The sequence below is a fragment of the Myotis brandtii genome, unplaced genomic scaffold (assembly GCF_000412655.1).
Source record: "Myotis brandtii unplaced genomic scaffold, ASM41265v1 scaffold1875, whole genome shotgun sequence".
NCBI classification, from domain to species: domain Eukaryota; kingdom Metazoa; phylum Chordata; class Mammalia; order Chiroptera; family Vespertilionidae; genus Myotis; species Myotis brandtii.
Genome location: NW_005356961.1, coordinates 827,513 through 840,132, shown reverse-complemented (window position 1 = coordinate 840,132; position 12,620 = coordinate 827,513). Strand labels below are relative to the sequence as shown.

At 43.1% G+C, this 12,620-nt stretch overlaps 1 protein-coding gene across 1 annotated transcript in view; it reads left to right on the top strand.

The window, feature by feature from the left end:
- The window catches only part of DGKK (diacylglycerol kinase, kappa), a gene marked incomplete at its 5' end in the record, with an annotated part of 129,308 nt that overhangs the window by 15,956 nt on the left and 100,732 nt on the right, over positions 1-12,620 (top strand). The window contains 2 exons of the mRNA XM_014538272.1: positions 797-806; positions 10,899-10,917. Coding sequence (XP_014393758.1) covers positions 797-806; positions 10,899-10,917 — 29 coding nt within the window. The remainder of the gene's footprint in view (positions 1-796; positions 807-10,898; positions 10,918-12,620) is intronic.

Here is a 12,620-nt window from a genome sequence, read left to right as displayed (position 1 = left end):
CCTTACCCCCCACCCCCAGTGTCTTGTGTCCATTGGTTATGCTTATATGCATGCATATAAATCCTTCGATTGATCTTTTACCCCCCCATCACTCCCCAGCCTTCCTGCTGTAATTTGACAGTCTGCTTGATGCTTCTCTGCCTCTGTATCTATCAGTTTCCCTTTTTGATAGTTGATTATTGGTGTATAAAAATGCAAGTGATTTCTGGATATTTATTTTGTATTCTGCTACTTTACTGAATTCATTTATCAGTTCTAGTAATTTTTGGTGGGATTTTTAGGGTTCTCTAAACATAGTATTATTTCTTCCTTTTCAATTTAGATGTCTTTTATTTCTTCCTCTTGTTTGATTGCTGTGGCAGGACTTCCAGAACTATGCTGAATAAGAATGGTGAAAGTGGATATCCCTATCTTGTTTCTGATCTTAAGAGGGACACTTGTAGTTTTTCCCCATTGAGTATGATGCTGACTGTGGGTTTGTCATATATGGCCTTTATTATGTTGAGTTATGTTCCCTCTGTTTCCACTTTGCTGACAAACCTCTGCTTCTTATTCATCATATATACTGAAATTATTAGCTTGCATAACTCGTTAGGGCTATAAGGACAAGGCCCTTAGAGTCTAACATACTGTCTGTCACTCAATAAATGGTGGCTGACCTACTTTATAAAAATACTAGAGGCCCGGTGCATGAATCCACAGTCCCTCGGCCTGGACTGTGCCTTCTCACAATCCAGGACTCCTCAGGGGATATCAGAGAGCCAGTTTCGGCCTGATCCCTGTAGGCCAGGCCAAGGGACCCCACTGTTGTGTACTGGGCCTCTAGTATGCATATAGGATTTTTGCTTAATCTCTTCCCACCCTCCCTCTTTGCTCCTGCCCTCTGAGATTCATCAGTCTTTTCCATGTTTCCATTCCCTGTGGTTTCTGCTCCTGCATTGAGCGTCTGCCCCCTGGTGGTCAGTGCGTATCATAGTTACCAGCCAGTCGGCCCGTTGGCCAGTCACTTAGGCTTTTATATATATAGAACCTTTATATATAAAAGGCTAATATGCCAAGTATCTGACCATCTGATCAGTTGCTATGACTCACACTGACCACCAGGAGGCAGGTGCTCAACACAGGAGCTGCTGTGACGCGCACTGGCCATTTACAGAGAAACAGCACTGTGGACCTGGTGCCCACAAATCAACACTCAGCTTCCCCCAGTGGGACACAGGCCCCACCACCACCCTGGAGGGACAGCCCAACAAATTACAGCCAATGCTACTGAGGCCCCATGGCACAAAATGCGGTCCACAGCCCAGCCCAGTCGGGAAATGGTGGCTGTGGGTGCCGGGTAATGACATCATGTAGCAACGCCTGGCTTCCTCTCCCTAGCAACTAGCCTCCTTGGAATTTCTTCAGCCTAGGAACACTACTTGCTTTATAGCCAGGTGGAAGCATTTTACACTTTACCCAAATGTCTGTGAAGCGTGGACACAGGCCCCACCACCACCCTGGAGGGACAGCCCAACAAATTACAGCCAATGCTACTGAGGCCCCATGGCACAAAATGCGGTCCACAGCCCAGCCCAGTCGGGAAATGGTGGCTGTGGGTGCCGGGTAATGACATCATGTAGCAACGCCTGGCTTCCTCTCCCTAGCAACTAGCCTCCTTGGAATTTCTTCAGCCTAGGAACACTACTTGCTTTATAGCCAGGTGGAAGCATTTTACACTTTACCCAAATGTCTGTGAAGCGTTTTTTCCATGCCTCATCTCATTTGATCCTCACAGAAGTCCTGGAGTAGGTAGATAGGAGACTTGGTGGAATCCTATTTTCTTTTCATTAGCTGGAAAACGGAGATTTAGAAAGCTTAGAAACTTGACCCTACTGAAAAGAAGAAAGAAATGGTGGACCTTGAAAATAACTTCAGGCTTTCTCACTGCACAGAATATAGTCAAACACTGCTACAGTTAAATATTTTACCCTTTGTTCTCCCTGTGTGATCTACAATAATAATCTGCTTCGTGCTGATATTTACTGCTGAGTTGCTGACAATTACCTGAAAGAGCAGTTGGGGTGCTTCACTGGGCTGGAAAAAGTTAAGCTTAATCAGAAATCAGGTCTAATTAAGCAAGTTTATTCTATATATATATAAAAGGCCAAGTTGACTCGTGCATGTGCAATACATATAAAGTTCTCACTGGTGCCAATCACACACGTATGTTTAGATCTGCCATTATCAATTGTGAATTTGGTTGACACTTTTATTATAAAGGGCGAATGGCGATATTACAACATTTCTTCTAATTCATTTTAATGTGCATGAATTCGTGCACCAGGCCTCTAGTAGATTATAAAGGCTGAATGAGAAATTAGATTTAAAACATGTATTTTAAAAATAAGAAATATGCAATCTCAAACAAAAGAAATATGCAAATGCTAGCTCATTTCAGTACCATTTGTATATGTGCCATGATACTCAGTGTCAACACTTTCTATCTTTAGGTATGTAGATAAGTTTCAATATATTTACCCCCCAAAATGGACTTAGCAATTCAGATGCATTATCAGTAGGTGATGGTAGGCAGGGCTGCCTCTTAGCTTCCCAGAGGAGTGTAGTGTTTTCTAGCTCGCACAATGGAGCACTATACGTAGGAGCAGCCTTGTATTAATCATGTGATCTTGAATTACTGGTCTTTGGTCATAAGCATAGTTAATTTTGATAAAAATGAAAACAATGAGTTATCAGTTCATTTAAGAAAACAAAATAAAAATTTATTAAAACACTCAAGCATAGCAACCTTAAATTTTATACTTAAGTATATACAGAGCAGGATTAAACACATAACTCGGTACCATTTTCATTAATCTTAACTGCTCATCATAATTTAATCTATTTATGGTATCCTTTTTACCTTAATTGAAAAGCTCCTAACTCATTACCTTGATGAGAAATTTATCCGGTAGCTGGCACTTGTATTTGGAGCTAGATGTCATTATGACTATTCTGAGGCTCTCCCTTTCTTATGAGGACTAAGAAGCAACAACTAGACTTTGATATTCCTTCCAGTGGTCGGCAAACTCATTAGACAACAGAGCCAAATATCAACAGTACAACAATTGAAATTTCTTTTGAGAGCCAAATTTTTTAAACTTAAACTATATAGGTAGGTACATTGTTATTAACGTAATTAGGGTACTCCTAAGGCTTAGGGAGAGCCACACTCAAGGGGCCAAAAAGCCCTATGTGGCTCGTGAGCCCCAGTTTGCCGACCACGGCCTTAGGCAATCTAAGTTTTATCCAAAATAGCTTTCTACTAATTACAGGAAAGCCCTGCCCTGAACTTGAAAATAGTCTGATCAGGAAAGAGAATATGAAGTCTCAACTTAAACAGCAAGAAACTCCAATCAGAAGAACAACTTCTCTCTTTTTTGGAAAAAAAAAATTTTAATTTCAGAGAGAGTAAGAGAGAGGGAGGGAGGGATAGAAACATCAATGATGAGAGAGAATCATCGACCGGTCGCCTCTTGCACGGTTGCCTTCAGCAAGCCCCCCACTGGGGATCGAGCCCACAACTGGGGCATGTGCCTAACCAGGAATTGAAAGGTGACCTCCTGGTCCATGGGTCGATGCTCAACAACTGAGCCACACCAGCCAGGCCAAGTTTTCTCTTAAATGAGATCGACTTCTACCTTTTCTAGAATAGCTATTAGGCAGGATCACCACATAAAATTGTGTAGTTTGTACACTATATGAGGCTGCCATGTCTAAGGGTGGGACATCTTTCACAAGCAGAGATAGATAGATAGATGATAGATAGATAGATAGATAGATAGATAGATAGATAGATAATAGACAGATGATAGATAGATAGATAGATAGATAGATAGATAGATAGATAGATGATAGAGATTTCTAACAATATTCCTGCAGATGGCAGTCAAGTGCCTATAGAGCTAACAAAATTGGTAATTATAAAAACTTTCTGACAAATGAAAGTAAAATACCTTTAGCAAATAGTGCCTTTTCATGATGTGTCCAAAGGTGTCTTATGGGCTCATCCTGCTACTAATTCCTTACATTTAAATGCAATGGCTCCTTTAGGAACTCCGTAGAATCCTATAAGTCATCTGCTAAGGACTGATATCCAAAAGTACCTATTTTATTACATATCACATTTAACCTGAGCATCAGATTAAAACAGAAACCTGTAACAAAGATTTGAAACAAAAATTTCTAGGGGTGCAGACACAGCCATGGGTACACACTAGTACATTCACTACCAGGAACATACCCAAGTACATAGACTCCAATAGTTGAATAGTGGGATATAAAACTGAAACTTATGAACACAAACAGCAGTGTGGTGGTAGCCAGAAGGAAGTGGGTGCTCATATACGGAGACAAAAAATTTGACTTTGGGTGGTGGGCACATGGTGCAATATACAGATCTTGTAACATTGAAACCTATATGATCATATTAACCAATGTCACCCCTGTAAATTTAATAAAAAAGGAAAAGAAGAGGCCCTTTTCACTTGGATGTTCTCCTAGAGAGATTTTTCAAGCAGATAGGAGAGGTACTAATTCAATATATATGTAGGATTTTCCCCTTTAGATGGAGAACTAGATAAATGCCATTAGATTTTAAAGTTCACTTCATCATTATTTCACTTAGAAGGAGAGGAAAATTATTTTGTGTTGCCTTTCCTCCCACCCTTTTTGTTTTGAAGCTGCTACCAAAGAATACTGACTACTATATTTTCCTACTATTCCCTTGTAATTTGAGGTTGCAGAATAGCATGGAAGACACAATTTCTGATACATGGATTTATATCCATGAGAAGAAGTGGATAGAACAAAGATATTCTGTTTATGCATTAATATTACAACAACATTTTCTACTATAAAGATACCTGAGCTTTGAAATGAGATTTGGCTGCTTTGACAAGGTCTCCAAGGTCCTGTTACTCTTTGTAGTGGACAATATCATATATAACCAACTCTCCATTACTAAGTTAAAATATGACAGATTTAGGTATTTAATCCATGGTGCCATTTTATGAAGGAAGCTCATGGCAGGCCATGTCTCTTGTCCTCTGGGAAATTCTTAGACTCATTAGTTTAAACAGAACATTTACATTCCAGCTGTAGTAATTTAGATACTGCTGTGGTTAAATGGGTTGCGTTTGCTAAGCACACACCTCAGAAGACAGGCAGCACTGCACTTCTGGGAAGCGTGAAGCAAATTCAACCTATATATCATCATGTAACAGGATCAAGTTCTGTCCACAGCTGACACTTAGTGGAAAGCTATCACTTAAAGCCCACCAATAGAACAAGGGCAGTATCAAAATGTCAGGGCACCAACATCTGAGTTACCATCATACCTCCACTCAGCTGAGTTGGTACTGTGTGGATTATAAATGAAAGCTGGACATTCAACAACCAGTATATGATGAGGTGATATCATCAGAAGCCTAGAGAATAAAGAGAAGTTTCCAAGACACACTGAAACATAGCATGACTTGGCCTTGGACTTCTAGCAAATGAGAGTGTATGTCCAGGCCATTCTAGCCAGGAACTCTCAAAAATAGAATATATTTTTACATATTGAGTCAAAGCTCTATATTAGTTTCAAATGTATAGAAAAAAACCCTCCTGGCACAAGAAGTGGCTAACACTGCCTCAAGGTTTATATAGAGCATGGAAGAGATTGCCCCCACACTAAGTATTTAGAGCCATGGGTATGCATGGATACTCATTACTCTCACCTATACTATGTTCTGGCATGAAGGACAACAGTATGCACCTTGTTTTTCAAGTCTATCTTTCAGAAGGCTGATATACACATTATCTATGATTTGGGAGGGGCAGTGAGGAGGGAAGAAAAAGAAAAGGAAAGAAAAGAAAAAAGAAAAGAAAAGAAAGGAAAGGAAAGGAAAGGAAAGGAAAGGAAAGGAAAGGAAAGGAAAGGAAAGGAAAGGAAAGGAAAGGAAAAAGAAAGCACACAAACCTCATTATCCTTTCCAGGCTTAATACTAGGAATTGACTCTTGGTTGCCAGGGGCAGTTTCATGGGAAAAGTTAATGTATCTGGAGACATTGGGCATGAAAGCTTCAACTTGTTGTAGAAGCTGTTGGATCACTATACACTGTGTTTCTGATCAAGGGTGGGCATAATACTGATAGCAAAATGGTAGCACTGGGGTAGTTGTGAGGCAGCTCAGCTCTTGAAGCCAGAGTGCTTTATTATTGGCTTTTCCCTCTAGGGAGCCTGGTAACTAGGGTATGTGTATGACCCATTGCATTCTTTGCTCAGTGGAAGCATAAGATATCTGTTATCTTGGGTAAAGGAAGGGAAAATAAACAATCAAAGTAGTAGTCAGCCTTTTCTCTCTCCTAAGTGTCTTCTAGTCCTATTGGTGTTGAACTCTAGTAGCAGTTTCAATCAAGTCTTTCAACAACACAGCAGACACTTCCTTTATGGGGTGTCTATTGGTGGGCATTTGGATATTTCATCACCTTTTGGCAGGTTTTTCCCAGCTTCTGTTTGAGGAGGGGAAAAGTGGGAGAAGAGAGGGAGGAGAGGAGGCTTGAAATGGGTAATGTCTCAGATGCTGTTAGTTCCTCTATCTCCTTTCTGACTACTCCCTGGGCTGCCATTCTAAGGGGCATTTATATGGCATTTATATGGTACTTGGATTTTGGTGTGTGTCACTCACATTCCAGAGCTGGGATTTCTTGCCAGCAGTAGAAGAGCAGTGGTGACCTCGACAAAGAAGGAAATTGATATTATTTGTGAGAAACCAAGCTCGTGTGGGAAAGCTATTGAAGCTGTAGACTGACAACAATGACTTCCACCTTATTCTGCCTTTACTCTAGGATAAAAGGCCCAAAGACTAACTATAGGTAAAAATACCATTCATTTCATTCTAATATCCTGACAATTATTTTGTCAGGGTGAATACAGAGAGAGGCACCTCCTCATATCTCCCAACTTCACAGATCCCTGCTGTCCCTCTTGGATAGCAAAGACCATTATTCTTAGGGAATCCCGTAGGGGGAGTTTTAGGTCAGGGAGCAGATGGAGACCTTAACCTTTGTGGAATGCAGGTTGATTCACACTGTTGGAGCAATTTACACAGTGACTAATAGTATATGGCTGATCTTCTGAGTCACCACTAATAAGGGATACTGGTCATCCAGTGCTCATTATGAGTCCTTGATAACCATGCAGACGTTACAGACTCTAAAGAGAATAGGAGATCTATTTTGAAGCTCACCACCGTCGACTTCACCACTGCCTACTTTCCCACTTCGTGCATTATTGAGTGCATTTGTGGCTTGCTGTATACTTATGCACATTCATATTTATTTGCCCTTGCTGATATATGTGTGTTTCTCTTCCTTCCAGTGTAAGTTAGTGTTTCTGTGTAGAAGTCTAGCATTATATTTTTAAGTCAAGTCCGGTGAGTGACATTCTCAGGAGAATTAGTAGAGCAATTTGTTTAAAAAGCACTTTCCACCAACAGATGTCCCTGAGAAGACTGGTCTGATTACAAAAAGGATCAGTTCAAATCAGAACTTTTTGGGAAGTTCTCGGAAGATCAAATAGCCTGATTTCATATCAGCCATTTGGGATCTAGGGAAGGGTACTGGGGCTAAAGCCTGCAAGCTGGAGGTACTGGGGATGGGATGAAAAAAGATAAGGAGAGAAAGGAGGTTTGGTAAAAGGTTAAAAACAATAATAATAACAGACATAGTCCCTGACAGATGCCTAATTTCTCTTTCAATGTTTGGATATACCACACAAATAGCAATTGCATTGAGTTGTCCAGGTGGCTAGAGATCTATTTATTTTGCATTTAACCAAGGGTCAAAGGATCTTTGCTGATGTTTTTGCTTAAGGGTTCCAAATAAACTTTCCACCATGTTTATCTGGGGGTGGACTTGGGTAGAGGTGGTTTATTCAGTACTTAAGTTATTTTTAGATCACCTTTAAGTCACTCCTTTAGAAAAAAACAGCATTTATGCCCTGAAGGATTTCCAAAAAGAATACAGAAAGGCTGGGTTACTGTCCTCTCATTCCTGACTCTGAATTCCCCACTGGGAATCTGAGCAAGGCACTTGAACTCTCTGTTTGCCCTGATCTCAAAGAGTTATTGTGCAGATAACTGGAACTGATTAAATAGTGGTACAAACAAAAGCTAAGTACCAGAGACCTAGCCTTGCCTTAAGGCAAATGGAGTTTCAACTCAACTGATAATGACAACTAGTCAGTGCTTGGCAATGTAAACTCATGGAATCTGACTGTCCTCATACAAAACACCTAAAACCAGGGTCTTACTATGAGTTCCGTTTCGCTGAATTTTAAATCTTACTAAAGTAGGCATGTCAAGGATTAGTTGTACAGTGGTCTTGGATCTCGACTTCTGTAAAAAAATATACTGCTTCTTCTAGAAGCTAAAGAATTTCATATTTTTTGCTTATGTAAGGCAAAATTTGGAAATTTCCAGGGCAAAAATTTTACAGATTAATGTAATATTGTATATATACTAGTCATGTTTTTTCTATTTTTTTTCTAAATGGAGGACAGGACAATTTAAAGGAGAATTACAATTTTATTAGCTATTTCCCCCCTTTTTCACATCAGGCATGGTAAATAAATGTAGTCAATAATATTGTAATAACTATGTATGGTGCCATATGGGTATTAGACCTATTGGAATTATCACTTTGTAAGGTATATAAATATATAATCACTATGTTGCACACCTGAAATTAATACAATATTTTATGTTAACTATAACTAAAAAATAAGTTTAAAATAATAATCTAAAACTAGAGGCCTGGTGCACAAAATTTGTGCAGGGGTGGCGTCCCTCAGCCCGGCCTGCACCCTCTCCAATCTAGGACCCCTCGGGGTGATTGATGCCTAACTGCTCCCCTGCTGTCCTCATTGCCCACAACTACCCTCCCCTGCTGGCCTGATGGCCCCCAACTACCCTCCCCTGCCAACCTGATCACCCACAACTGCCCTCCCCTGCTGGTCTGATCGTGCACAACTGCCCTCCCCTGCCAGCCTGATGGCCCCCAACTGCCCTCCCATGCCGGGGCCTGATGGCCCCCAATTGCCCTCCCCTGCTTGCCTGATGGCCCCTAACTGCCCTCCCCTGCTGGGGCCTGATCGCCCACAACTGCCCTCTGTCGCAACCCACCTCCTCCACTGTGCGTGCAGCCATCTTGTGACAGCCATCTTGTAATGCCATCTTGTGATGACCATCTTGTGATGATGTTAGGGCGTGATGTGTGAGGGTGTGACACCACCTAGGCTATTATTATTATAGATGAGCCTTGCTGGCGTGGCTCAGTGGTTGAGTGTCGACCTATGAATCAAGAGGTCATGGTTCAATTCTGGGTCACACATGCCCACAGGGCACATGCCCATGTTGTGGGCTTGATCCCCAGTAGGGGGCATGCAGGAGGTAGCAATCAATGATTCTCTCTCATCATTGATGTTTGTATCTCTCTCTTCTTCTTCCTTCCTCTCTGAAATCAATAAAAATATATTTTAAAAGAAGAAAATAAGCAAGAGACATACACAGATATTTCATCCAAGAGCATATACAGATGGCAAATAAGTACATGAAAAGATATTCAATATCATTAGCCATTAGAGAAATGCAAATTAAGACCAAAATAAGATGTCACTATACACCTATTAGAATGGCTAAAATGGAAAAATAGTGACACCACCAAATGCTACAGAGGATGTAGAGAAACTAGATCACTCACACATTGCTGGTAAGAATGCAAAATGGAACAGGCACTCTGGAAAGTAGTTTAGCAGTTACTTTTCAAACTAAAAGTAGATTTACCATATGGGCCATCAATTGCACTCATGGGCATATATTCCAGAAAAAAATGAAAACTATTTTTCACACAGAAATGTGTATCCATATGTTCATAGCAGCTTTATTCATAATAGCCAAATACTGGAAACTACCCAGATATCCTTCAATGGATGAATGGTTAAACAAACTGTGGTACGGGCATTCCATGGAATATTATTCAGCAATACAACAACTTTGATGAACCTCAAGGAAATTATACTGAGTGTAAAAAGCCAATCTCAAAAGGATACATACAGAATAATTCCATTTACGTAACAATTGTGAAATAACAAATTATAGAGATGGAGATCAGATTTGTGGATGCCAGGGGTTAGGGATGGGAGGGGGAAGAGGGAGTGGATATGGCTATAAAAGAGTAGCATAAGGGAATATTGTGCTGATGGTATACAGTTCAATATCTTGATTGTCATGATTACCCAAAGCTACACATGTAATAAAATTGCAAAGAGCAACACACACACACACACACACACAATGAGTTCATGTATAACTGGTGAAATCTAAACAAGCTCTATGAATTGTACCAATGTCAGTCTCCTGCTTTTGTTTCTGTACTATAGTCATTGGGGAGGCTGGGTGAAGAGTGCATAGGACCTCTATACATTTCTTGGCAGTTTTCCATTAATCTATAATTATTTCACAAATTTTTAAATGTTAAAAAAGAGTAACATTTTTGAATACTGTATATTTTGCTTTATATGTAAGGCATAATTAATTTCTTTATTTTGTATGAAAAATAATTTCTGTGCATTAAAAATCATTATCTGTCTTTTTGTGCCTACATTTTCCACAATATCTTTAAAAGTACAGCCTTTAATGTGAAAAGACGCTAATTTTCTGGTGTAAGGATATGATAGTGGAAATGGGAGGTATCTAAACACAACTGAACCTAGAGTCTTATAGCCCATTATTAAAGTACTAGGGGCCCAGTGCACGAATTCGTGCACCTTGAAAGGAACTGTGGGCCATGAGGCTGTGGTGGGCATAGGGGCAGGTCTTGGTCCAACCTCCGTGTCCCCACCCGGCCCCTTCCACTGCGGCCCCTGGGCCCCTGTCTGCTGGCAGCCCCACTCCCACTGCCCCTGCTCCCACACACTGATAGTGCTGGCCCCACTCGCACCCACTGATGGTGCGGAGCGATTAGGGCCAGCGCCAGCAGTGGGTGCGAGCAGGGCTAGTGCCATCAGCGGGTGCAAGCGACGGCTGCTGCCCCAATCGCCCCTCAGGAGCAGGGGAAGGTAGAGAAGCCCTGAGGGGTGATTGGGGCCAGCAGCTGCCACTCACACCCACTGATGGTGCCAAGCGATCAGGACAGGCACCGGACACCGGCAGCGGGTGCGAGTGGGGTTGTTGCTGGCAGTGGGTGCGATTGGGGCCGTCGCAGGCAGCGGGTGTGAGTGGCAGCTGCTGGCCCTGATCTCCCCTCAGGAGCAGGGGGCAGTGGAGAAGCCCTGGGGAGTGATCAGGGCTGGCAGCCACTGCTTGCACCCACTGATGGCACCAAGCGGTCAGGGCTGGCACCCGGTGCCAGCTGCAGGTTTGAGCAGCAGCACCAGCACTGACAGTGTGTGTGAGCAGGGCCAATGCCGGCAGCAAGTTCACACGCCTGGTGGGACCGTGGCATGTGGGAGCAAAGAATTTTCAGTAACCACCAGCGGCTTGCCCTGATAACAGCAACCGGTGCCCCACCTTGGTCTGGCCCCCCCACTCACCTGCTCCACCATCCCACTGCTGCCAATGCCCGCCATGTTCCGGGCTCTGCCCCCTGCTGTCAACACATGCCCCCTGGCGGTCAGTGCATGTCATAGCAACCAGTTGTTCGGTTGTTCTGCTGTTTGGTCTATTTGCATATTAGGCTTTTATATATACACTAGAGGCCCAGTGCCCAAAAATTTGTGCACTCGGGGGAGGGGGTGTCCCTCAGCCCGGCCTGTGCCCTCTCACAGTGTGGGACCCCTTGGGGGATGACCACCTGCTGGCTTAGGCCCACTCCCCGGGGGATTGGGCCTAAGCTGGCAATCAGACATCCCTCTGGCAGCCCGGGAGCCCTTGGGGGATGTCCACTTGCCAGCGGGGAGCAGGCCTAAGCTGCAGTCAGACATTCTTAGCGCTGCTGAAGAAGGTGGGGCTCCCACCACCACCGCTGTACTAGCAGCCATCAGCCTGGCTTGTGGCTGAGCAGAGCTCCCCCTGTGGGATCACAGTGACCACCAGGGGGCAGCTCCTGCATTGGGCATCTGCCCCCTGGTGTTAAATGTGTGTCATAGTGACCAGTCATTCCCAGTCCTTCTGCTGTTAGGGTCAGTTTAAATATTATCCTTTTATTATATAGGATAGAGGCCTGGTGCACGGGTGGGGGCCAGCTGGGTTGCCCTGAAGGGTGTTCTGGATCAGGGTGGGGGTCACGCTGGGGTGCCTGGCCAGCCTGGGTGAGGGGCTGAGGGCCATTTTCAGGCTGGCCAAGCCCCCCGGCGATGGAAGCTCCCAGCCTCTCCTTCTTTTCTTTTTCTTTTTTACTCTGAGATTTGACCTTCTATTATAATTGAAACTTTGTAGCCTTGAGTGGAGCTCAGAGCCGGCCAGGGCGGGCGGGAAGCTTGGCTTCCTCCATCGCCAGGGGCAATCCAAGCCTCCTGCTCGCTCCAGCTCCATGGCCACAGCCGGCTGAAAGCAGGTATCTGGGGTTTATTTATCTTCTATAATTGAAACTTTGTTG